Source organism: Lampetra fluviatilis, chromosome 67 (genome assembly GCF_964198595.1).
Source record: "Lampetra fluviatilis chromosome 67, kcLamFluv1.1, whole genome shotgun sequence".
NCBI lineage: Eukaryota > Metazoa > Chordata > Hyperoartia > Petromyzontiformes > Petromyzontidae > Lampetra > Lampetra fluviatilis.
In genome coordinates this window covers 847,498-874,273 of record NC_136341.1, presented here as the reverse complement: position 1 = coordinate 874,273, position 26,776 = coordinate 847,498, and the positions used below count along the sequence as shown (strand labels likewise).

Here is a 26,776-nt window from a genome sequence, read left to right as displayed (position 1 = left end):
TCACCAACATCACCAACATCACCACCATCACCAACATCACCAACATCACCAACATCACCAACATCACCACCATCACCAACATCACCAACATCACCAACATCACCAACATCACCAACATCACCACCATCACCAACATCACCAACATCACCAACATCACCATCACCAACATCATCAACATCACCAACATCACCAACATCACCAACATCATCAACATCACCAACATCACCAACATCATCAACATCACCAACATCACCAACATCACCAACATCACCAACATCACCACCATCATCAACATCACCAACATCACCAACATCACCACCATCACCAACATCATCAACATCACCAACATCACCAACATCACCAACATCATCAACATCATCAACATTAACATCAACATCATCAACATCACCAACATCATCAACATCACCAACATCACCAACATCACCACCATCACCAACATCATCAACATCACCACCATCACCAACATCATCAACATCACCAACATCACCAACATCACCACCATCACCAACATCATCAACATCACCAACATCACCAACATCACCAACATCACCAACATCATCAACATCATCAACATTAACATCAACATCATCAACATCACCAACATCATCAACATCACCAACATCACCAACATCACCACCATCACCAACATCATCAACATCACCACCATCACCAACATCATCAACATCACCAACATCACCAACATCACCACCATCACCAACATCATCAACATCACCAACATCACCAACATCACCAACATCATCAACATCATCAACATCATCAACATTAACATCATCATCTTCAACATCACCAACAACAACAACAGTGTGGTGGTGAGCGTGGTGAGCGTGGTGAGTGTGGTGGTGGTGGTGAGCGTGGTGAGCGTGGTGAGTGTGGTGGTGGTGGTGAGCGTGGTGGTGAGCGTGGTGGTGGTGGTGGTGAGCGTGGTGGTGGTGGTGGTGGTGAGCGTGGTGAGCGTGGTGAGTGTGGTGGTGGTGGTGAGCGTGGTGGTGGTGGTGGTGAGCGTGGTGGTGGTGGTGGTGAGCGTGGTGAGCGTGGTGAGTGTGGTGGTGGTGGTGAGCGTGGTGGTGGTGGTGGTGAGCGTGGTGGTGTTGGTGGTGAGCGTGGTGGTGGTGGTGGTGGTGAGCGTGGTGGTGGTGGTGGTGGTGAGCGTGGTGAGCGTGGTGAGTGTGGTGGTGGTGGTGAGCGTGGTGGTGAGCGTGGTGGTGGTGGTGGTGAGCGTGGTGGTGGTGGTGGTGAGCGTGGTGGTGGTGGTGGTGGTGAGCGTGGTGGTGGTGGTGGTGGTGAGCGTGGTGAGCGTGGTGAGTGTGGTGGTGGTGGTGAGCGTGGTGGTGAGCGTGGTGGTGGTGGTGGTGAGCGTGGTGGTGGTGGTGGTGGTGAGCGTGGTGGTGGTGGTGGTGGTGAGCGTGGTGAGCGTGGTGAGTGTGGTGGTGGTGGTGAGCGTGGTGGTGAGCGTGGTGGTGGTGGTGGTGAGCGTGGTGGTGGTGGTGGTGAGCGTGGTGGTGGTGGTGGTGGTGAGCGTGGTGGTGGTGGTGGTGGTGAGCGTGGTGAGCGTGGTGAGTGTGGTGGTGGTGGTGAGCGTGGTGGTGAGCGTGGTGGTGGTGGTGGTGAGCGTGGTGGTGGTGGTGGTGGTGAGCGTGGTGGTGGTGGTGGTGGTGAGCGTGGTGAGCGTGGTGAGTGTGGTGGTGGTGGTGAGCGTGGTGGTGAGCGTGGTGGTGGTGGTGGTGAGCGTGGTGGTGGTGGTGGTGAGCGTGGTGGTGGTGGTGGTGGTGAGCGTGGTGAGCGTGGTGAGTGTGGTGGTGGTGGTGAGCGTGGTGGTGAGCGTGGTGGTGGTGGTGGTGAGCGTGGTGGTGGTGGTGGTGGTGAGCGTGGTGGTGGTGGTGGTGGTGAGCGTGGTGAGCGTGGTGAGTGTGGTGGTGGTGGTGAGCGTGGTGGTGAGCGTGGTGGTGGTGGTGGTGAGCGTGGTGGTGGTGGTGGTGGTGAGCGTGGTGGTGGTGGTGGTGGTGAGCGTGGTGAGCGTGGTGAGTGTGGTGGTGGTGGTGAGCGTGGTGGTGAGCGTGGTGGTGGTGGTGGTGAGCGTGGTGGTGGTGGTGGTGGTGAGCGTGGTGGTGGTGGTGGTGGTGAGCGTGGTGAGCGTGGTGAGTGTGGTGGTGGTGGTGAGCGTGGTGGTGAGCGTGGTGGTGGTGGTGGTGAGCGTGGTGGTGGTGGTGAGCGTGGTGGTGGTGGTGAGCGTGGTGAGCGTGGTGAGTGTGGTGGTGGTGGTGAGCGTGGTGGTGAGCGTGGTGGTGGTGGTGGTGAGCGTGGTGGTGGTGGTGGTGGTGAGCGTGGTGGTGGTGGTGGTGGTGAGCGTGGTGAGCGTGGTGAGTGTGGTGGTGGTGGTGAGCGTGGTGGTGGTGGTGGTGAGCGTGGTGGTGGTGGTGGTGAGCGTGGTGGTGGTGGTGGTGAGCGTGGTGGTGGTGGTGGTGAGCGTGGTGAGCGTGGTGAGTGTGGTGGTGGTGGTGAGCGTGGTGGTGGTGAGCGTGGTGGTGGTGAGCGTGGTGGTGGTGGTGAGCGTGGTGGTGGTGGTGAGCGTGGTGGTGGTGGTGAGTGTGGTGGTGGTGGTGAGCGTGGTGAGCGTGGTGGTGGTGAGCGTGGTGGTGGTGAGAGTGTGATGGTGGTGGTGAGCGTGGTGGTGGTGAGCGTGGTGGTGGTGAGCGTGGTGGTGGTGAGCGTGGTGGTGAGTGAGTGTGGTGGTGAGCATGGTGGTGGTGGTGAGCGTGGTGGTGGTGAGTGTGGTGAGCGTGGTGGTGAGCGTGGTGAGCGTGGTGGTGGTGGTGGTGAGCGTGGTGAGCGTGGTGAGTGTGGTGGTGGTGGTGAGCGTGGTGGTGAGCGTGGTGGTGGTGGTGGTGAGCGTGGTGGTGGTGGTGGTGAGCGTGGTGGTGGTGGTGGTGGTGAGCGTGGTGGGCGTGGTGAGTGTGGTGGTGGTGGTGAGCGTGGTGGTGGTGGTGAGCGTGGTGGTGGTGGTGGTGAGCGTGGTGGTGGTGGTGGTGGTGAGCGTGGTGGTGGTGGTGGTGGTGAGCGTGGTGAGCGTGGTGAGTGTGGTGGTGGTGGTGAGCGTGGTGGTGGTGAGCGTGGTGGTGGTGAGCGTGGTGGTGGTGGTGAGCGTGGTGGTGGTGGTGAGCGTGGTGGTGGTGGTGAGTGTGGTGGTGGTGGTGAGCGTGGTGGTGGTGAGAGTGTGATGGTGGTGGTGAGCGTGGTGGTGGTGAGCGTGGTGGTGGTGAGCGTGGTGGTGGTGAGCGTGGTGGTGAGTGAGTGTGGTGGTGAGCATGGTGGTGGTGGTGAGCGTGGTGGTGGTGAGTGTGGTGAGCGTGGTGGTGAGCGTGGTGAGCGTGGTGGTGGTGGTGAGCGTGGTGAGTGTGGTGAGCGTGGTGGTGAGCGTGGTGAGCGTGGTGGTGGTGGTGAGCGTGGTGGTGGTGGTGAGTGTGGTGGTGGTGAGCGTGGTGGTGGTGAGCGTGATGGTGGTGGTGGTGAGCGTGGTGGTGGTGGTGGTGGTGAGCGTGGTGGTGGTGAGCGTGGTGGTGGTGAGCGTGGTGGTGGTGGTGAGCGTGGTGGTGGTGGTGAGCGTGGTGGTGGTGGTGAGCGTGGTGGTGGTGAGCGTGGTGGTGGTGAGCGTGGTGGTGGTGAGCGTGGTGGTGGTGGTGAGCGTGGTGGTGGTGGTGAGCGTGGTGGTGGTGGTGAGCGTGGTGGTGGTGAGCGTGGTGGTGGTGAGCGTGGTGGTGGTGGTGAGCGTGGTGGTGGTGAGCGTGATGGTGGTGGTGGTGAGCGTGGTGGTGGTGAGCATGGTGAGCGTGGTGAGCGTGGTGGTGGTGAGCGTGGTGAGCGTGGTGGTGGTGGTGAGCGTGGTGGTGGTGAGCGTGGTGAGCGTGGTGGTGGTGGTGGTGGTGAGCGTGGTGGTGGTGGTGAGCGTGGTGGTGGTGGTGGTGGTGAGTGTGTTGGTGGTGGTGAGCGTGGTGAGCGTGGTGGTGGTGAGCGTGGTGGTGGTGAGCGTGATGGTGGTGGTGGTGAGCGTGGTGGTGGTGAGCGTGGTGGTGGTGAGCGTGATGGTGGTGGTGGTGAGCGTGGTGAGTGTGGTGAGCGGTGTGCGTACCGGGCAGGAACCCCGGCACGTCCACGAACGTGACGATGGGGATGTTGAAGGCGTCGCAGAAGCGGACAAAACGAGCTCCCTTCACAGACGCGTTGATGTCCAGGCAGCCTGCGGCACACACACACACACAGTCATACACACACACACACACAGTCAAACACACACACACAGTCATACACACACACACACACAGTCATACACACACACACACAGTCATACACACACACACAGTCATACACACACACACACAGTCATACACACACACAGTGTACACACACACAGTGTACACACACACACACAGTCATACACACACACACACAGTCATACACACACACACACAGTCATACACACACACACACAGTCATACACACACACACACAGTCACACACACACACACACAGTCATACACACACACACACACAGTCATACACACACACACACACAGTCATACACACACACACACAGTCATACACACACACACAGTCATACACACACACAGTCATACACACACACACAGTGTACACACACACACACAGTCATACACACACACACAGTCATACACACACACACACAGTCATACACACACACACACAGTCATACACACATACACACAGTGCACACACACACAACAACAACAACAACAACCGCCATTCGCCACTAAGTGGCGGTGACGTCACCACGACGCTTGTGCCAGGCCATGTGCACCTTGAGGCCACGTGAAGTGTCGAACGCCCGCTGGCAGGAGGTCACGGGGCAGACCCAGGTGCCACGGGTCGACTGACCGAGATGACCGAGATGACTGGCTGATGCACCACCTGTGCCCCCTACTGTACCAACTTGCTGAGCTTTAGCCACCCGGCGCTCCGCTCGTTGTTGTGAGCGTCGCTCCTCCACCCTCCGTTGTTGTTGGAGGGCGACTGCCTCCAACTGCCCAGTAGCGTCCTTCACGAGCCTCCTCCACTGAGGTCGATCTTGACACCGCTGGTACCAGTCATCGGCAAGTCCACTCAGCTCCACGTCCTCCTGTACCACATCACTCCATCTCTTCTCTAGCCCGTGCCGCGCCCGTTTAGCCCCCTCGATCCGGCCGAACAAAAGCTGTTTAGGCATGCGGTGGCTGGGCATGCGGGCTACATGACCCAGCCAACGCAGCCTTGCCTGCCGGAGGAGCTCACTGATGGGACTTTGCCCAGATCTTTCAAGGACTTGTGAGCTCCTCACACAATCCAGCCTGGTTAAACCCAGGATGGATCGTAGGCAGGCCAGCCTAAATGTTTCCAACCGGCGAAGATGCTCCACTAGGGGGGGTCCACGTTTCGCAAGCGTAGAGAAGGGAGGGAATGACCGTGGCCGAAAAGACCTGAAGCTTCGTGCGGAGCGACAGACCAGGTAGCTTCCACACAGCGTTACGCAACCGATGAAAAGATATTGCCGCTCGACTGATTCGGAGTGAGACCTCTGCTGCTAAACTGGAGCCGGTCATAAGCACACTGCCCAGGTATGGGAAACTCTCCACTCTCTCCACAACTGCCCCATCACCAATTGGGAGTTGTGGGGGTGGAGTGTCCGATGGTACAAAATACCCAGGCAGGTGCTTAGTTTTGGTGGGGCTGATGGTAAGGCCCCACCTCTTAGTGGCACGCTCCAGTCTCAGCAGCAGCGTCTCCAACTCCTCTTGTGAATGAGCAGCTATTACCAAATCATCGGCATACATAACGTGGTTGACCAATAGGGAGCCATCCCTTGATCGCACCCGGGCGTCGATCAGCCTCCCATTATATCTGTACCAAATGGAAATTCCCCCGGTACAGCTATTGAAGGCTTCACGAACTACGCAGTCGAAATAGATGTTAAATAATGTGGCAGCCAGAGGACATCCCTGTCGCACCCCAAGGTGTACAGGGAAAGGCTCCGACTCCCGGCCACGTAGTTTTACCCGGGCCCGCTCACCATCATGAAGGTCCTTAATGATCGTGAGCAGAGGGTCAGGGACTCCGAAAGCACGAAGAACAACGCAGAACCCAGTCCTACTGATGGTATCATAGGCCTTGACCAGGTCAATAAAGCAGAGATGTAGGTCTTTTTGGAATTCCCTACACCTCTGCTGTAGCAGACGGACAGAAAATATGGCATCTGTGCAGGACCGCCCTTTCCTGAAACCGCATTGGGGCTCCGCAAGCCTCTCCTCAGAGTGCCTAGCAAGGCGATGTTGAATAATCCTTGCCAGGACCTTACCCGGCACACTGAGGAGTGAGATGCCCCTGTAGTTGTTACAGTCGGTACGGTCCCCCTTCTTAAAGAGGGGGACCACCAGGGCATCCTTCCAGTCCTGTGGAACCCATCCAGTGGTCCAGACCGTTGTTATGATGTCATATAGGGCAGTCTGTGCACAAACGCCACCCTCCCTCAGCATTTCGCTTGGGAGATCATCTCTGCCCGGTGCCTTCCCTGGTCTCAGACTCCGGATCGCCTTCAGTACTTCCTCAACAGCTGGAACCTCAGCCAGCCACTCACAGGGGGTGACCTCTTCCAATATTTGAGGCACCGCAGCCTCAGCAGGGTTATCCCCACTTTGTGCCATGATGTTTTCCTGGCTGAGAGATTTTCCCTCCCCCAGGACCTCACAGAAATGCTCAGCAAATCTGCAAACCTGTTCCTGGGGGTGGGAGATTGGATCACCGTTTTTTCCTCTAATGATGGTAATAGGTGTGGCGCTACAGGTTACTTTTTTGATGGAGTTAAAGAGTGATTTGTGATCGCGGGCCACTGAGGCAGACTCCATCTCCTCAGCAACCCGCGACCACCACCCATCCTTACAGCGCCTCACGGCTCTCCGAACCTCCGAGCGAAGGCTGCGGTAAACCTCCTCATTCTCTGACGTGGGATGCTGTAGGCGATGAGAGTGGGCCTGTCGCTTTTTCTCAATTAACCTGAACACCTCCTCTGTCAGCCAGGGTTTCTGGGGAGGTCTGGACCGCGTACCCAAAGCAGCCATTGCAGCTGCATGAGTCACAGTCTTATACCTCGCCCATTTACCCTCGACATCAGGAGGAGTGGGGGACGATGCCAACCCCAGCTGCAAGCGATGATGAAATTCTCGCTTGCAACTTTCATCAGCTAACTGAGACCAGGCCACTTTTGGTTGGAATGGGGTCCTGGGTGTACACCCACCACCGGAGTGGAAGAATGGCTACACTACGAATTAAACATAAACACACAGACACACACAGACACACAGTCATACACACATACACACAGTCATATACATACACACACACAGTCATACACACACACACAGTCATACACACAGTCATACACACACACACAAACACACGGCACACACAGACACACACACACACAGACACACACACACACACACAGACACACACACGCACGCGGCACAGTGACAGGCATCACGCACAGCCTGCGCACACACAGCAGCTACTCAAGGTGAGCTCCTCACCACGACCACTCAGCACCCCCCCCCCTCCCCCCGTGCCCCCCCCAAGTGCCCCCCCCTCCCCCCCGTGACCCCCCCCTCCCCCCCGTGACCCCACCTCCCCCCCGTGACCCCCCCTCCCCCCCCCGTGACCCCCCCCCCGTAACCCCCCCGTGACCCCACCGGAGGCGACGCGGGGCTGGTTGCCCACGATGCCCCCACCTCCCCCCCGTGACCCCCCCTCCCCCCCCCGTGACCCCCCCGTGACCCCCCCGTGACCCCCCCGTGACCCCACCGGAGGCGACGCGGGGCTGGTTGCCCACGATGCCCACGCTGCGCCCGTTGAGGCGAGCGAATCCGACGAGCAGGTTGCGAGCGTAGCGCGGCATCAGCTCAAAGAAGTCGCCCTCGTCCACCGTCTGGGGGTCACGGGGGGGTCATGGGGGGTCACGGGGGGTCACGGGGGGGCACGGGGTGGGGGTCACGGGGGGAGGCATGGGGGGGAGGCATGGGGAGGTCACGGGGGGTCACGGGGGGTCACGGGCAGGGTCACGGGGTGGGGCATGGAGGGGTCACGGGGGGGGGAGGGAACATGGGTGAGGCAAGGGGGAGGGGCTTTGGGGGGGGCACGAGGGGGCATGGGGGAGTAGTGGGGTCTGTGTGTAGTGTGTGTGTGTCTGTGTGTAGTGTGTGTGTGTCTGTGTGTAGTGTGTGTGTGTCTGTGTGTAGTGTGTGTCTGTGTGTGTCTGTGTGTAGTGTGTGTGTATGTCTGTGTGTAGTGTGTGTGTAGTGTGTGTGTCTGTGTGTGTCTGTGTGTGTGTGTGTGTGTCTGTGTGTAGTGTGTGTAGTGTGTGTGTGTCTCTGTGTAGTGTGTGTGTCTCTGTGTAGTGTGTGTGTCTGTGTGTGTGTGTGTCTGTGTGTGTCTCTGTGTAGTGTGTCTGTGTGTGTCTGTGTGTGTCTGTGTGTGTCTGTGTGTAGTGTGTGTGTCTGTGTGTGTGTCTGTGTGTGTCTGTGTGTCGTGTGTGTGTATGTCTGTGTGTAGTGTGTGTGTAGTGTGTGTGTGTCTGTGTGTAGTGTGTGTGTGTCTGTGTGTGTGTCTGTGTGTGTCTGTGTGTGTGTGTGTCTGTGTGTGTGTCTGTGTGTAGTGTGTGTGTGTGTGTCTGTGTGTAGTGTGTGTGTATGTCTGTGTGTATTGTGTGTGTAGTGTGTGTCTGTGTGTAGTGTGTGTAGTGTGTGTGTCTGTGTGTAGTGTGTGTGTCTGTGTGTAGTGTGTGTGTCTGTGTGTAGTGTGTGTGTGTGTCTGTGTGTGTCCGTGTGTAGTGTGTGTGTCTGTGTGTAGTGTGTCTGTGTGTAGTGTCTGTGTGTAGTGTGTGTGTCTGTGTGTAGTGTGTGTATGTCTGTGTGTAGTGTGTGTCTGTGTGTAGTGTGTGTGTGTAGTGTCTGTGTGTAGTGTGTGTGTGTCTGTGTGTGTGTGTAGTGTCTGTGTGTAGTGTGTGTGTGTCTGTGTGTAGTGTGTGTGTGTCTGTGTGTAGTGTGTGTGTGTCTGTGTGTAGTGTGTGTGTGTCTGTGTGTAGTGTGTGTGTGTGTGTCTGTGTAGTGTGTGTGCTTGTGTTGCCTCCGAAACGTCGTGATTTTAATTTTAATTTTATTAATTTATTTTTTTTACTTACGTGACTTTACCGAAAAAACCAACGAATATGAATACAGTGTGTGTGTGTGTCTGTGTGTAGTGTGTGTGTCTGTGTGTACTGTGTGTGTCTGTGTGTAGTGTGTGTATGTCTGTGTGTAGTGTATGTGTGTCTGTGTGCATGTAGCTAATGTGTGCGTGTACGATTAACTTCTTTCGCACCGTACGTAGCCAACTAATAGGAGGGTGGGTGACTATGTGAGTGGCTAAGTGAGTGACTGTGTGAGTGGGTGAGTGACTGTGTGAGTGGGTGAGTGACTGTGTGAGTGAGTGAGTGAGTGAGTGAGTGACTGAGTGAGTGGGTGAGTGACTGTGTGAGTGACTGTGTGAGTGGGTGAGTGAGTGGGTGAGTGACTGTGTGAGTGGGTGAGTGAGTGGGTGAGTGACTGTGTGAGTGGGTGAGTGACTGTGTGATTGGGTGAGTGACTGTGTGAGTGGGTGAGTGAGTGGGTGAGTGACTGTGTGAGTGGGTGAGTGACTGTGTGATTGGGTGAGTGACTGAGTGAGTGGGTGAGTGGCTAAGTGAGTGACTGTGTGAGTGAGTGAGTGAGTGGGTGAGTGGCTGTGTGAGTGAGTGAGTGGGTGAGTGGCTGTGTGAGTGACTGTGTGACTGGGTGAGTGACTGTGTGAGTGGGTGAGTGACTGTGTGAGTGGGTGAGTGACTGAGTGAGTGGGTGAGTGACTGTGTGAGTGACTGTGTGAGTGGGTGAGTGACTGAGTGAGTGGGTGAGTGACTGTGTGAGTGGGTGAGTGACTGAGTGACTGTGTGAGTGGGTGAGTGACTGAGTGAGTGGGTGAGTGACTGTGTGAGTGGGTGAGTGACTGAGTGACTGTGTGAGTGGGTGAGTGACTGTGTGAGTGACTGTGTGAGTGGGTGAGTGACTGTGTGAGTGGGTGAGTGACTGTGTGAGTGACTGTGTGAGTGGGTGAGTGACTGTGTGAGTGGGTGAGTGACTGTGTGAGTGGGTGAATGACTGAGTGAGTGAGTGGGTGAGTGGGTGAGTGACTGTGTGATTGGGTGAGTGACTGTGTGAGTGGGTGAGTGACTGTGTGAGTGGGTGAGTGACTGTGTGAGTGGGTGAGTGACTGTGTGAGTGGGTGAGTGACAAAGTGAGTGGGTGAGTGACTGAGTGAGTGAGTGAGTGGGTGAGTGGGTGAGTGGGTGAGTGACTGTGTGAGTGGGTGAGTGACTGTGTGAGTGGGTGAGTGACTGTGTGAGTGGGTGAGTGACTGTGTGAGTGGGTGAGTGACTGTGTGAGTGGGTGAGTGACTGTGTGAGTGGGTGAGTGACAAAGTGAGTGGGTGAGTGACTGAGTGAGTGAGTGGGTGAGTGGGTGAGTGGGTGAGTGACTGTGTGAGTGGGTGAGTGACTGTGTGAGTGGGTGAGTGACTGTGTGAGTGGGTGAGTGACTGTGTGAGTGGGTGAGTGACTGTGTGAGTGGGTGAGTGACTGAGTGAGTGGGTGAGTGACTGTGTGAGTGGGTGAGTGACTGTGTGAGTGGGTGAGTGACTATGTGAGTGGGTGAGTGACAAAAGGAGTGGGTGAGTGACTGAGTGAGTGAGTGGGTGAGTGGGTGAGTGGGTGAGTGACTGTATGAGTGGGTGAGTGACTGTGTGAGTGGGTGAGTGACAAAGTGAGTGGGTGAGTGACTGAGTGAGTGAGTGGGTGAGTGGGTGAGTGGGTGAGTGACTGTATGAGTGGGTGAGTGACTGTGTGAGTGGGTGAGTGACTGTGTGAGTGGGTGAGTGGGTGAGTGACTATGTGAGTGGGTGAGTGACTGTGTGAGTGGGTGAGTGGGTGAGTGACTGTGTGAGTGGGTGAGTGACTGAGTGAGTGGGTGAGTGACTGTGTGAGTGGGTGAGTGACTGAGTGAGTGGGTGAGTGGCTGTGTGAGTGGGTGAGTGACTGTGTGAGTGGGTGAGTGACTGAGTGAGTGGGTGAGTGACTGAGTGAATGGGTGAGTGACTGAGTGAGTGGGTGAGTGACTGAGTGAGTGGGTGAGTGACTGAGTGAGTGGGTGAGTGGCTGTGTGAGTGGGTGAGTGACTGTGTGAGTGGGTGAGTGGGTGAGTGACTGTGTGAGTGGGTGAGTGACTGAGTGAGTGGGTGAGTGACTGTGTGAGTGGGTGAGTGACTGAGTGAGTGGGTGAGTGGCTGTGTGAGTGGGTGAGTGACTGTGTGAGTGGGTGAGTGACTGAGTGAGTGGGTGAGTGACTGAGTGAGTGGGTGAGTGACTGAGTGAGTGGGTGAGTGGCTGTGTGAGTGGGTGAGTGACTGTGTGAGTGGGTGAGTGACTGTGTGAGTGGGTGAGTGACTGAGTGAGTGGGTGAGTGACTGTGTGAGTGGGTGAGTGACTGTGTGAGTGGGTGAGTGACTGTGTGAGTGACTGTGTGAGTGGGTGAGTGACTGTGTGAGTGGGTGAGTGACTGTGTGAGTGGGTGAGTGGCTGTGTGAGTGGGTGAGTGGGTGAGTGGCTGTGTGAGTGGGTGAGTGACTGTGTGAGTGGGTGAGTGACTGTGTGAGTGGGTGAGTGACTGTGTGATTGGGTGAGTGGGTGAGTGACTGCGTGAGTGGGTGAGTTGCTGTGTGAGTGGGTGAGTGACTGTGTGAGTGGGTGAGTGACTGTGTGAGTGAGTGAGTGAGTGACTGTGTGAGTGGGTGAGTGACTGTGTGAGTGGGTGAGTGACTGTGTGAGTGGGTGAGTGGGTGAGTGACTGTGTGAGTGGGTGAGTGACTGAGTGGGTGAGTGACTGTGTGAGTGAGTGAGTGAGTGACTGTGTGAGTGAGTGAGTGAGTGACTGTGTGAGTGGGTGAGTGACTGTGTGAGTGGGTGAGTGACTGTGTGAGTGGGTGAGTGACTGTGTGACTGTGTGAGTGGGTGGGTGGCTGTGTGAGTGGGTGAGTGACTGTGTGAGGGGGTGAGTGACTGAGTGAGTGGGTGAGTGACTGTGTGAGTGGGTGAGTGACTGTGTGAGTGGGTGAGTGGCTGTGTGAGTGGGTGAGTGACTGTGTGAGTGGGTGAGTGACTGTGTGAGTGGGTGAGTGGCTGTGTGAGTGGGTGAGTGACTGTGTGAGTGGGTGAGTGACTGTGTGAGTGGGTGAGTTGCTGAGTGAGTGGGTGAGTGACTGTGTGACTGTGTGAGTGGGTGAGTGAGTGACTGAGTGAGTGAGTGGGTGAGTGGGTGAGTGACTGCGTGAGTGGGTGAGTGGGTGAGTTGCTGTGTGAGTGGGTGAGTGACTGTGTGAGTGGGTGAGTGACTGTGTGAGTGGGTGAGTGACTGTGTGAGTGGGTGAGTGACTGAGTGAGTGGGTGAGTGACTGAGTGAGTGGGTGAGTGACTGAGTGAGTGGGTGAGTGACTGTGTGAGTGGGTGAGTGACTGTGTGAGTGGGTGAGTGGCTGTGTGAGTGGGTGAGTGACTGTGTGAGTGGGTGAGTGACTGTGTGAGTGGGTGAGTGGCTGTGTGAGTGGGTGAGTGACTGTGTGAGTGGGTGAGTGACTGTGTGAGTGGGTGAGTTGCTGAGTGAGTGGGTGAGTGACTGTGTGACTGTGTGAGTGGGTGAGTGAGTGACTGAGTGAGTGAGTGGGTGAGTGGGTGAGTGACTGCGTGAGTGGGTGAGTGGGTGAGTGACTGTGTGAGTGGGTGAGTGACTGTGTGAGTGGGTGAGTGACTGTGTGAGTGGGTGAGTGACTGAGTGAGTGAGTGGGTGAGTGGGTGAGTGACAAAGTGAGTGGGTGAGTGACTGAGTGAGTGAGTGGGTGAGTGACTGTGTGAGTGGGTGAGTGACTGTGTGAGTGGGTGAGTGACTGTGTGAGTGGGTGAGTGACTGTGTGAGTGGGTGAGTGACTGTGTGAGTGGGTGAGTGACTGTGTGAGTGGGTGAGTGACTGAGTGAGTGAGTGGGTGAGTGGGTGAGTGACTGTGTGATTGGGTGAGTGACTGTGTGAGTGGGTGAGTGACTGTGTGAGTGGGTGAGTGACTGTGTGAGTGGGTGAGTGACTGTGTGAGTGGGTGAGTGACAAAGTGAGTGGGTGAGTGACTGAGTGAGTGAGTGGGTGAGTGGGTGAGTGGGTGAGTGACTGTGTGAGTGGGTGAGTGACTGTGTGAGTGGGTGAGTGACTGTGTGAGTGGGTGAGTGACTGTGTGAGTGGGTGAGTGACTGTGTGAGTGGGTGAGTGACTGTGTGAGTGGGTGAGTGACAAAGTGAGTGGGTGAGTGACTGAGTGAGTGAGTGGGTGAGTGGGTGAGTGGGTGAGTGACTGTGTGAGTGGGTGAGTGACTGTGTGAGTGGGTGAGTGACTGTGTGAGTGGGTGAGTGACTGTGTGAGTGGGTGAGTGACTGTGTGAGTGGGTGAGTGACTGAGTGAGTGGGTGATTGACTGTGTGAGTGGGTGAGTGACTGTGTGAGTGGGTGAGTGACTATGTGAGTGGGTGAGTGACAAAATGAGTGGGTGAGTGACTGAGTGAGTGAGTGGGTGAGTGGGTGAGTGGGTGAGTGACTGTATGAGTGGGTGAGTGACTGTGTGAGTGGGTGAGTGACAAAGTGAGTGGGTGAGTGACTGAGTGAGTGAGTGGGTGAGTGGGTGAGTGGGTGAGTGACTGTATGAGTGGGTGAGTGACTGTGTGAGTGGGTGAGTGACTGTGTGAGTGGGTGAGTGGGTGAGTGACTATGTGAGTGGGTGAGTGACTGTGTGAGTGGGTGAGTGGGTGAGTGACTGTGTGAGTGGGTGAGTGACTGAGTGAGTGGGTGAGTGACTGTGTGAGTGGGTGAGTGACTGAGTGAGTGGGTGAGTGGCTGTGTGAGTGGGTGAGTGACTGTGTGAGTGGGTGAGTGACTGAGTGAGTGGGTGAGTGACTGAGTGAATGGGTGAGTGACTGAGTGAGTGGGTGAGTGACTGAGTGAGTGGGTGAGTGGCTGTGTGAGTGGGTGAGTGACTGTGTGAGTGGGTGAGTGGGTGAGTGACTGTGTGAGTGGGTGAGTGACTGAGTGAGTGGGTGAGTGACTGTGTGAGTGGGTGAGTGACTGAGTGAGTGGGTGAGTGGCTGTGTGAGTGGGTGAGTGACTGTGTGAGTGGGTGAGTGACTGAGTGAGTGGGTGAGTGACTGAGTGAGTGGGTGAGTGACTGAGTGAGTGGGTGAGTGGCTGTGTGAGTGGGTGAGTGACTGTGTGAGTGGGTGAGTGACTGTGTGAGTGGGTGAGTGACTGAGTGAGTGGGTGAGTGACTGTGTGAGTGGGTGAGTGACTGTGTGAGTGGGTGAGTGGGTGAGTGACTGTGTGAGTGACTGTGTGAGTGGGTGAGTGACTGTGTGAGTGGGTGAGTGACTGTGTGAGTGGGTGAGTGGCTGTGTGAGTGGGTGAGTGGGTGAGTGGCTGTGTGAGTGGGTGAGTGACTGTGTGAGTGGGTGAGTGACTGTGTGAGTGGGTGAGTGACTGTGTGATTGGGTGAGTGGGTGAGTGACTGCGTGAGTGGGTGAGTTGCTGTGTGAGTGGGTGAGTGACTGTGTGAGTGGGTGAGTGACTGTGTGAGTGAGTGAGTGACTGTGTGAGTGGGTGAGTGACTGTGTGAGTGGGTGAGTGACTGTGTGAGTGGGTGAGTGGGTGAGTGACTGTGTGAGTGGGTGAGTGACTGAGTGGGTGAGTGACTGTGTGAGTGAGTGAGTGACTGTGTGAGTGAGTGAGTGACTGTGTGAGTGGGTGAGTGACTGTGTGAGTGGGTGAGTGACTGTGTGAGTGGGTGAGTGACTGTGTGAGTGGGTGAGTGACTGTGTGACTGTGTGAGTGGGTGGGTGGCTGTGTGAGTGGGTGAGTGACTGTGTGAGGGGGTGAGTGACTGAGTGAGTGGGTGAGTGACTGTGTGAGTGGGTGAGTGACTGTGTGAGTGGGTGAGTGGCTGTGTGAGTGGGTGAGTGACTGTGTGAGTGGGTGAGTGACTGTGTGAGTGGGTGAGTGGCTGTGTGAGTGGGTGAGTGACTGTGTGAGTGGGTGAGTGGGTGAGTGACTGTGTGAGTGGGTGAGTGACTGAGTGGGTGAGTGACTGTGTGAGTGAGTGAGTGACTGTGTGAGTGAGTGAGTGACTGTGTGAGTGGGTGAGTGACTGTGTGAGTGGGTGAGTGACTGTGTGAGTGGGTGAGTGACTGTGTGAGTGGGTGAGTGACTGTGTGACTGTGTGAGTGGGTGGGTGGCTGTGTGAGTGGGTGAGTGACTGTGTGAGGGGGTGAGTGACTGAGTGAGTGGGTGAATGACTGTGTGAGTGGGTGAGTGACTGTGTGAGTGGGTGAGTGGCTGTGTGAGTGGGTGAGTGACTGTGTGAGTGGGTGAGTGACTGTGTGAGTGGGTGACTGGCTGTGTGAGTGGGTGAGTGACTGTGTGAGTGGGTGAGTGACTGTGTGAGTGGGTGAGTTGCTGAGTGAGTGGGTGAGTGACTGTGTGACTGTGTGAGTGGGTGAGTGAGTGACTGAGTGAGTGAGTGGGTGAGTGGGTGAGTGACTGCGTGAGTGGGTGAGTGGGTGAGTTGCTGTGTGAGTGGGTGAGTGACTGTGTGATTGGGTGAGTGACTGTGTGAGTGGGTGAGTGACTGTGTGAGTGGGTGAGTGACTGTGTGAGTGGGTGAGTGGCTGTGTGAGTGGGTGAGTGACTGTGTGAGTGGGTGAGTGACTGTGTGAGTGGGTGAGTGGCTGTGTGAGTGGGTGAGTGACTGTGTGAGTGGGTGAGTGACTGTGTGAGTGGGTGAGTTGCTGAGTGAGTGGGTGAGTGACTGTGTGACTGTGTGAGTGGGTGAGTGAGTGACTGAGTGAGTGAGTGGGTGAGTGGGTGAGTGACTGCGTGAGTGGGTGAGTGGGTGAGTTGCTGTGTGAGTGGGTGAGTGACTGTGTGAGTGGGTGAGTGACTGTGTGAGTGGGTGAGTGGGTGAGTGACTGTGTGAGTGGGTGAGTGACTGAGTGAGTGGGTGAGTGACTGTGTGAGTGGGTGAGTGACTGTGTGAGTGGGTGAGTGACTGTGTGAGTGGGTGAGTGACTGTGTGAGTGGGTGAGTGACTGAGTGAGTGGGTGAGTGACTGTGTGAGTGGGTGAGTGAGTGGGTGAGTGACTGTGTGAGTGGGTGAGTGACTGAGTGAGTGGGCGAGTGACTGTGTGAGTGGGTGAGTGAGTGGGTGAGTGACTGTGTGAGTGGGTGAGTGACTGTGTGAGTGGGTGAGTGAGTGGGTGAGTGACTGTGTGAGTGGGTGAGTGACTGAGTGAGTGGGTGAGTGACTGTGTGAGTGGGTGAATGACTGTGTGAGTGGGTGAGTGACTGTGTGAGTGGGTGAGTGACTGAGTGAGTGGGTGAGTGACTGTGTGAGTGGGTGAGTGAGTGGGTGAGTGACTGTGTGAGTGGGTGAGTGACTGAGTGAGTGGGTGAGTGACTGTGTGAGTGGGTGAGTGACTGTGTGAGTGGGTGAGTGACTGTGTGAGTGGGTGAGTGACTGTGTGAGTGGGTGAGTGACTGTGTGAGTGGGTGAGTGACTGTGTGAGTGGGTGAGTGACTGTGTGAGTGGGTGAGTGACTGTGTGAGTGGGTGAGTGAGTGGGTGAGTGACTGTGTGAGTGGGTGAGTGACTGAGTGAGTGGGTGAGTGACTGTGTGAGTGGGTGAGTGACTGTGTGAGTGGGTGAGTGACTGTGTGAGTGGGTGAGTGACTGTGTGAGTGGGTGAGTGACTGTGTGAGTGGGTGAGTGACTGTGTGAGTGGGTGAGTGACTGTGTGAGTGGGTGAGTGACTGTGTGAGTGAGTGGGTGAGTGATCGTGTGAGTGGGTGAGTGTGTAGTCTGTGTGTTGTGTGTGTGCAGCGATGGTACCATGTGGATTATGTCCAGCATGTGTGTGTGTCGTCTATTGTGTAATGTAGTGTATAGTGTAGTGTGTAGGGTAGTGTATGTAGTGTAGTGTATAGTGTAGTGTATGTAGTGTATAGTGTAGTGTGTAGTGTAGTGTATAGTGTAGTGTATAGTGTAGTGTATAGTGTAGTGTGTAATGTAGTGTATAGTGTAGTGTATAGTGTAGTGTATGGTGTAGTGTATGTAGTGTAGTGTGTGTAGTGTATAGTGTAGTGTATAGTGTAGTGTATAGTGTAGTGTGTAGTGTAGTGTATGTAGTGTAGTGTGTGTAGTGTATAGTGTAGTGTGTAGTGTAGTGTATAGTGTAGTGTATAGTGTAGTGTATAGTGTAGTGTGTAATGTAGTGTATAGTGTAGTGTATAGTGTAGTGTATGGTGTAGTGTATGTAGTGTAGTGTGTGTAGTGTATAGTGTAGTGTATAGTGTAGTGTATAGTGTAGTGTATAGTGTAGTGTATAGTGTAGTGTATAGTGTAGTGTAGTGTATAGTGTAGTGTATAGTGTAGTGTATAGTGTAGTGTGTAGTGTAGTGTATGTAGTGTAGTGTGTCTAGTGTATAGTGTAGTGTGTAGTGTAGTGTATAGTGTAGTGTATAGTGTAGTGTATAGTGTAGTGTATGGTGTAGTGTAGTGTATAGTGTAGTGTATAGTGTAGTGTATAGTGTAGTGTATAGTGTAGTGTATAGTGTAGTGTATAGTGTAGTGTATGGTGTAGTGTAGTGTATAGTGTAGTGTATAGTGTAGTGTATAGTGTAGTGTGTAGCGTAGTTTATATAGTAGTGTATGGTGTGCTGTGTAGTGTAGTGTGTAGTGTATAGTGTGTAGTAGTGTGTAGTGTACAGTGTAGTGTACAGTGTAGTGTACAGTGTAGTGTACCGTGTAGTGTACAGTGCAGTGTGCTGTGTAGTGTGCAGTGTAGTGTACAATACAGTGTACAGTGTAGTGTACAGTGTAGTGTACCGTGTAGTGTACAGTGCAGTGTGCTGTGTAGTGTGCAGTGTAGTGTACAATACAGTGTACAGTGTAGTGTACAGTGTAGTGTACAGTGTAGTGTGCCGAGTGGATGATGCCCAGCATGTCGTGTGTAGTGTACAGTGTAGTGTACAGTGTAGTGTGCAGTGTAGTGTACAGTGTAGTGTGCAGTGTAGTGTGCAGTGTAGTGTACAGTGTAGTGTACAGTGTAGTGTGCAGTGTAGTGTGCAGTGTAGTGTACAGTGTACAGTGTAGTGTACAGTTTAGTGTACAGTGTAGTGTACAGTGCAGTGTAGTGTGCAGTGTAGTGTGCCGAGTGGATGATGTCCAGCATGTCGTGTGTAGTGTACAGTGTAGTGTACAGTGTAGTGTACAGTGTAGTGTGCAGTGTAGTGTACAGTGCAGTGTACAGTGTAGTGTACAGTTTAGTGTACAGTGTAGTGTGCAGTGTAGTGTGCCGAGTGGATGATGTTCAGCATGTCGTGTGTAGTGTACTGTGTAGTGTACAGTGTAGTGTACAGTGTAGTGTACAGTGTAGTGTGCCGAGTGGATGATGTTCAGCATGTCGTGTGTAGTGTACAGTGTAGTGTACAGTGTAGTGTGCAGTGTAGTGTACAGTGCAGTGTACAGTGTAGTGTACAGTTTAGTGTACAGTGTAGTGTGCAGTGTAGTGTGCCGAGTGGATGATGTTCAGCATGTCGTGTGTAGTGTACAGTGTAGTGTGCAGTGTAGTGTACAGTGTAGTGTACAGTGTAGTGTACAGTGTAGTGTGCCGAGTGGATGATGTCCAGCATGTCGTGTGTAGTGTACAGTGTAGTGTACAGTGTAGTGTACAGTGTAGTGTACAGTGTAGTGTGCCGAGTGGATGATGTCCAGCATGTCGTGTGTAGTGTACAGTGTGGTGTACAGTGTAGTGTACAGTGTAGTGTACAGTGTAGTGTGCCGAGTGGATGATGTCCAGCATGTCGTGTGTAGTGTACAGTGTGGTGTACAGTGTAGTGTACAGTGTGGTGTACAGTGTAGTGTACAGTGTAGTGTACAGTGTAGTGTGCAGTGTGGTGTGCCGAGTGGATGATGTCCAGCATGTCGTGTGTAGTGTACAGTGTGGTGTACAGTGTAGTGTACAGTGTAGTGTGCAGTGTGGTGTACAGTGTAGTGTGCAGTGTAGTGTACAGTGTAGTGTACCGAGTGGATGATGTCCAGCATGTCGTGTGTAGTGTACAGTGTGGTGTACAGTGTAGTGTACAGTGTAGTGTGCAGTGTGGTGTACAGTGTAGTGTGCAGTGTAGTGTACAGTGTAGTGTACCGAGTGGATGATGCCCAGCATGTCGTGTGTAGTGTACAGTGTGGTGTACAGTGTAGTGTACAGTGTAGTGTGCAGTGTGGTGTACAGTGTAGTGTACAGTGTGGTGTGCAGTGTAGTGTACAGTGTAGTGTGCAGTGTAGTGTACAGTGTGGTGTGCAGTGTAGTGTACAGTGTAGTGTGCAGTGTGGTGTGCCGAGTGGATGATGTCCAGCATGTCGTGTGTAGTGTACAGTGTAGTGTGCAGTGTGGTGTACAGTGTAGTGTACAGTGTAGTGTACAGTGTGGTGTACAGTGTAGTGTACAGTGTAGTGTGCAGTGTGGTGTACAGTGTAGTGTACAGTGTAGTGTACCGAGTGGATGATGTCCAGCATGTCGTGTGTAGTGTACAGTGTGGTGTACAGTGTAGTGTACAGTGTGGTGTACAGTGTAGTGTACAGTGTAGTGTGCAGTGTGGTGTGCCGAGTGGATGATGTCCAGCATGTCGTGTGTAGTGTACAGTGTGGTGTGCAGTGTAGTGTACAGTGTAGTGTACAGTGTAGTGTACAGTGTAGTGTGCCGAGTGGATGATGTCCAGCATGTCGTGTGTAGTGTACAGTGTGGTGTACAGTGTAGTGTGCAGTGTGGTGTACAGTGTAGTGTACAGTGTAGTGTACCGAGTGGATGATGTCCAGCATGTCGTGTGTAGTGTACAGTGTGGTGTACAGTGTAGTGTACAGTGTGGTGTACAGTGTAGTGTGCAGTGTAGTGTACAGTGTAGTGTACAGTGTAGTGTACAGTGTAGTGTGCCGAGTGGATGATGTCCAGCATGTCGTGTGTAGTGTACAGTGTGGTGTACAGTGTGGTGTACAGTGTAGTGTACAGTGTAGTGTGCAGTGTGGTGTACAGTGTAGTGTACAGTGTAGTGTACCGAGTGGATGATGTCCAGCATGTCGTGTGTAGTGTACAGTGTAGTGTACAGTGTAGTGTGCAGTGTAGTGTACAGTGTAGTGTACAGTGTGGTGTACAGTGTAGTGTACAGTGTAGTGTGCAGTGTAGTGTGCAGTGTAGTGTGCAGTGTAGTGTACAGTGTAGTGTACAGTGTAGTGTACAGTGTAGTGTACCGAGTGGATGATGTCCAGCATGTCGTACGCTTTGGACGACTCCAGCGGCACCACCGTGTCCAGCCCCGGCACCAGGCGGTCGCTGTCAACATCAACATCATCATCATCATCACCATAATCATCATCAACAACATCAACATCATCATCATCATCAACAACATCAACATCATCAACATCAACAACATCAACATCATCAACATCAACAACAACATCAACATCATCAACATCAACAACATCAACATCATCACCATAATCATCATCAACAACAACATCAACATCATCATCATCAACAACATCAACATCATCATCATCATCATCAACATCATCACCATAATCATCATCAACAACAACATCATCATCATCAACAACAACATCAACATCATCATCATCAACAACATCAACATCAACAACATCATCATCACCATCAACATCATCAACATCATCAACAACATCAACATCATCACCATAATCATCACCATCATTAACATCATCATCAACAACATCAACATCATCACCATAATCATTATCAACAACAACATCAACAACATCAACATCAACAACATCATCATCATCATCACCATCAACATCATCAACATCATCAACAACATCATCACCATAATCATCATCAACAACAACATCAACATAATCAACATCATCAACAACATCATCAACATCATCAACATCATCAACATAATCATCATCAACATTAACAACATTAACAACATTAACATCATCAACATCATCAACATCATCACTACCATCACCATCAACATCATCAACATCATCAACATCAACATCATTAACATTAACATCATCAACATTAACAACATTAACAACATTAACATCATCAACATCATCAACATCATCACCACCACCACCATCACCATCATCAACATGAACATCATCAACATCATCAACATCACCATCATCAACATCATCATCACCATCATCATCAACACCATCATCAACATCATCAACATCACCATCATCATCTTCAACATCATCATCAACACCATCAACATCATCAACATCGTCACCACCACCACCACCATCACCACCACCACCACCATCACCACCACCATCACCACCACCACCACCACCACCATCACCACCACCACCATCACCACCACCATCACCACCACCATCACCACCACCACCAACATCATCAACACCATCACCACCACCACCACCACCATCACCACCACCACCACCATCACCACCATCACCACCACCACCATCACCACCACCACCATCACCACCATCACCACCATCACCACCACCACCATCACCACCATCACCATCACCACCACCACCATCACCACCACCACCACCATCACCACCACCACCATCACCACCACCACCATCACCACCACCATCACCACCACCATCACCACCACCACCATCACCACCATCACCACCACCACCACCACCACCACCATCACCACCACCATCACCACCACCACCACCACCACCATCACCACCACCATCACCACCACCACCATCACCACCACCAACATCATCACCACCAACATCACCACCACCACCATCACCACCACCACCATCCCCGCCCACCTGGGGTCATGTGACACCCGGACGGGTGCCGGGTCGCGGTTGCTGAGCGGCAGGAAGTTGAAGAACTCCCGCAGGTTGAGCAGCGCGTCCACGTCGTTCTCAAACGCACGGTGCGCCACGCCTGGGGTCATCACCATGGCAACAACACCATCACCACCATCACCACCATCACCGTCACCACCATCACCACCACCAACACCGTCACCACCATCACCACCACCCGCAGGTTGCGCAGCGCGTCCACGTCGCTCTCAAACGCACGGTGCACCACGCCTGGGGTCATCACCATGGCAACAACACCATCACCACCATCACCATCATCACCGTCACCACCAACACCGTCACCAACACCGTCACCAACACCGTCACCAACACCGTCACCAACAATGACCATCATCACCAACGTCACCACCAACTCCGTCACTAGTGAGTGTGTGAGTGGGTGAGTGAGTGAGTGTGTGAGTGTGTGAGTGAGTGTGTGAGTGAGTGAGTGGGTGACTGAGTGGGTGACTGAGTGGGTGACTGAGTGGGTGACTGAGTGGGTGAGTGAGTGGGTGAGTGAGTGAGTGTGTGAGTGGGTGAGTGAGTGTGTGAGTGAGTGGGTGAGTGGGTGAGTGAGTGTGTGGGTGAGTGGGTGAGTGAGTGAGTGGGTGAGTGGGTGAGTGGGTGGGTGAGTGTGTGAGTGAGTGAGTGGGTGAGTGACTGAGTGAGTTAGTGTATGAGTGAGTGGGTGAGTGAGTTAGTGTATGAGTGAGTGGGTGAGTGAGTGAGTGAGTGTATGAGTGTATGAGTGAGTGGGTGAGTGAGTGAGTTAGTGTATGAGTGAGTGAGTGAGTGTGTGAGTGAGTGAGTGAGTGTGTGAGTGAGTGAGTGTGTGAGTGAGTGAGTGTGTGAGTGAGTGAGTGTATGAGTGAGTGAGTGAGTGTGTGAGTGAGTGTGTGAGTGAGTGAGTGTGTGAGTGAGTGTGTGAGTGAGTGAGTGGGTGACTGAGTGGGTGACTGAGTGGGTGACTGAGTGGGTGACTGAGTGGGTGAGTGAGTGGGTGAGTGAGTGAGTGTGTGAGTGGGTGAGTGAGTGAGTGTGTGAGTGAGTGAGTGTATGAGTGAGTGAGTGAGTGTGTGAGTGGGCGAGTGAGTGAGTGTGTGAGTGTGTGAGTGAGTGTGTGAGTGAGTGAGTGGGTGACTGAGTGGGTGACTGAGTGGGTGACTGAGTGGGTGACTGAGTGGGTGAGTGAGTGGGTGAGTGAGTGAGTGTGTGAGTGGGTGAGTGAGTGTGTGAGTGAGTGGGTGAGTGGGTGAGTGAGTGTGTGGGTGAGTGGGTGAGTGAGTGAGTGGGTGAGTGGGTGAGTGGGTGGGTGAGTGTGTGAGTGAGTGAGTGGGTGAGTGACTGAGTGAGTTAGTGTATGAGTGAGTGGGTGAGTGAGTTAGTGTATGAGTGAGTGGGTGAGTGAGTGAGTGAGTGTATGAGTGTATGAGTGAGTGGGTGAGTGAGTGAGTTAGTGTATGAGTGAGTGAGTGAGTGTGTGAGTGAGTGAGTGAGTGTGTGAGTGAGTGAGTGTGTGAGTGAGTGAGTGTGTGAGTGAGTGAGTGTATGAGTGAGTGAGTGAGTGTGTGAGTGAGTGTGTGAGTGAGTGAGTGTGTGAGTGAGTGTGTGAGTGAGTGGGTGACTGAGTGGGTGACTGAGTGGGTGACTGAGTGGGTGACTGAGTGGGTGAGTGAGTGGGTGAGTGAGTGAGTGTGTGAGTGGGTGAGTGAGTGTGTGAGTGAGTGGGTGAGTGGGTGAGTGAGTGTGTGGGTGAGTGGGTGAGTGAGTGAGTGGGTGAGTGGGTGAGTGGGTGGGTGAGTGTGTGAGTGAGTGAGTGGGTGAGTGACTGAGTGAGTTAGTGTATGAGTGAGTGGGTGAGTGAGTTAGTGTATGAGTGAGTGGGTGAGTGAGTGAGTGAGTGTATGAGTGTATGAGTGAGTGGGTGAGTGAGTGAGTTAGTGTATGAGTGAGTGAGTGAGTGTGTGAGTGAGTGAGTGAGTGTGTGAGTGAGTGAGTGTGTGAGTGAGTGTGTGAGTGAGTGAGTGTATGAGTGAGTGAGTGAGTGTGTGAGTGAGTGTGTGAGTGAGTGAGTGTGTGAGTGAGTGTGTGAGTGAGTGAGTGGGTGACTGAGTGGGTGACTGAGTGGGTGACTGAGTGGGTGACTGAGTGGGTGAGTGAGTGGGTGAGTGAGTGAGTGTGTGAGTGAGTGTGTGAGTGAGTGTGTGAGTGAGTGAGTGTATGAGTGAGTGAGTGTGTGAGTGAGTGAGTGAGTGGGTGAGTGAGTGGGTGAGTGAGTGAGTGGGTGAGTGAGTGAGTGAGTGGTGAGTGAGTGTGTGAGTGAGTGAGTGGGTGAGTGAGTGGGTGAGTGAGTGAGTGTGTGTGTGAGTGAGTGAGTGTGTGAGTGAGTGGGTGACTGAGTGGGTGACTGAGTGGGTGACTGAGTGGGTGAGTGAGTGTGAGTGAGTGAGTGTGTGAGTGAGTGTGTAAGTGAGTGAGTGAGTGTATGAGTGAGTGTGTGAGTGAGTGAGTGAGTGGGTGAGTGTGTGAGTGAGTGTGTGAGTGTGTAAGTGAGTGTGTGAGTGAGTGTGTGAGTGAGTGAGTGGGTGAGTGAGTGAGTGAGTGGGTGACTGAGTGGGTGACTGAGTGGGTGACTGAGTGGGTGACTGAGGGGGTGACCACCTGACGTGACCGTGTGAGTGAGTGTGTGAGTGAGTGTATGAGTGAGTGTATGAGTGAGTGTATGAGTGAGTGAGTGAGTGACTGAGTGGGTGACTGAGTGGGTGACCACCTGACGTGACCGTGTGAGTGACTGAGTGAGTGAGTGTATGAGTGTGTGAGTGAGTGAGTGAGTGACTGAGTGGGTGAGTGAGTGTATGAGTGAGTGAGTGTGTGAGTGAGTGAGTGTGTGAGTGAGTGAGTGACTGAGTGTATGAGTGAGTGAGTGGGTGACTGAGCGAGTGAATGAGTGAGTGGGTGACTGAGTGGGTGAGTGAGTGAGTGAGTGACTGAGTGAGTGAGTGTATGAGTGAGTGAGTGTGTGAGTGAGTGAGTGTATGAGTGAGTGAGTGTGTGAGTGAGTGAGTGTGTGAGTGAGTGGGTGACTGAGTGAGTGAGTGTATGAGTGAGTGAGTGAGTGTATGAGTGAGTGAGTGACTGAGTGAGTGAGTGAGTGTATGAGTGAGTGAGTGAGTGACTGAGTGAGTGTATGAGTGAGTGAGTGTATGAGTGAGTGAGTGGGTGACTGAGCGAGTGAGTGAGTGAGTGACTGAGTGAGTGAGTGTGTGAGTGAGTGAGTGACTGAGTGAGTGTATGAGTGAGTGAGTGGGTGACTGAGTGAGTGAGTGAGTGGGTGACTGAGTGAGTGAGTGTGTGAGTGAGTGAGTGAGTGACTGAGTGAGTGTATGAGTGAGTGAGTGGGTGACTGAGCGAGTGAGTGAGTGGGTGATTGAGTGAGTGAGTGTGTGAGTGAGTGAGTGAGTGTATGAGTGAGTGTATGAGTGAGTGTATGAGTGAGTGAGTGAGTGACTGAGTGGGTGACTGAGTGGGTGACTAAGCGGGTGAGCACCTGACGTGACCGTGTGAGTGAGTGAGTGAGTGGGTGACTGAGCGAGTGGGTGAGTGAGTGGGTGACTGAGTGGGTCACTAAGTGGGTGACTGAGTGGGTGACTAAGCGAGTGACCACCTGACGTGACCGTGTGGGTGAGTGACTGGGTGAGTGTGTGAGTGAGTGAGTGGGTGACTGGGTGACTGAGTGGGTGACTAAGCGGGTGACCACCTAACGTGACCGTGTGAGTGAGTGACTGGGTGAGTGTGTGAGTGAGTGAGTGGGTGACTGGGTGACTGAGTGGGTGACTAAGCGGGTGAGCACCTGACGTGACCGTGTGAGTGAGTGAGTGGGTGACTGAGCGAGTGGGTGAGTGAGTGGGTGACTGAGTGGGTCACTAAGTGGGTGACTGAGTGGGTGACTAAGCGAGTGACCACCTGACGTGACCGTGTGGGTGAGTGACTGGGTGAGTGTGTGAGTGAGTGAGTGGGTGACTGGGTGACTGAGTGGGTGACTAAGCGGGTGACCACCTGACGTGACCGTGTGAGTGAGTGACTGGGTGAGTGTGTGAGTGAGTGAGTGGGTGACTGGGTGACTGAGTGGGTGACTAAGCGGGTGAGCACCTGACGTGACCGTGTGAGTGAGTGAGTGAGTGAGTGAGTGTGACTGAGCGAGTGGGTGAGTGAGTGGGTGACTGAGTGGGTCACTAAGTGGGTGACTGAGTGGGTGACTAAGCGAGTAACCACCTGACGTGACCGTGTGGGTGAGTGACTGGGTGAGTGTGTGAGTGAGTGAGTGGGTGACTGGGTGACTGAGTGGGTGACTAAGCGGGTGACCACCTGACGTGACCGTGTGAGTGAGTGACTGGGTGAGTGTGTGAGTGAGTGAGTGGGTGACTGGGTGACTGAGTGGGTGACTAAGCGAGTGAGTGAGTGAGTGAGTGGGTGACTGAGTGAGTGAGTGTGTGAGTGAGTGAGTGACTGAGTGAGTGTATGAGTGAGTGAGTGGGTGACTGAGCGAGTGAGTGAGTGGGTGATTGAGTGAGTGAGTGTGTGAGTGAGTGAGTGAGTGTATGAGTGAGTGTATGAGTGAGTGTAT

General features: G+C 53.7%; 1 protein-coding gene across 1 annotated transcript in view; it reads right to left on the bottom strand.

The window, feature by feature from the left end:
- The window catches only part of PCCB (propionyl-CoA carboxylase subunit beta), a 52,147-nt gene that overhangs the window by 15,906 nt on the left and 9,465 nt on the right, over positions 1-26,776 (bottom strand). The window contains exons 4-7 of the mRNA XM_078882861.1: positions 22,111-22,231; positions 20,539-20,620; positions 7,900-8,023; positions 4,166-4,273 (exon numbers count right to left, since the gene is read on the bottom strand). Of these exons, the coding sequence (XP_078738987.1) occupies positions 4,166-4,273; positions 7,900-8,023; positions 20,539-20,620; positions 22,111-22,231 (435 nt within the window). The remainder of the gene's footprint in view (positions 1-4,165; positions 4,274-7,899; positions 8,024-20,538; positions 20,621-22,110; positions 22,232-26,776) is intronic.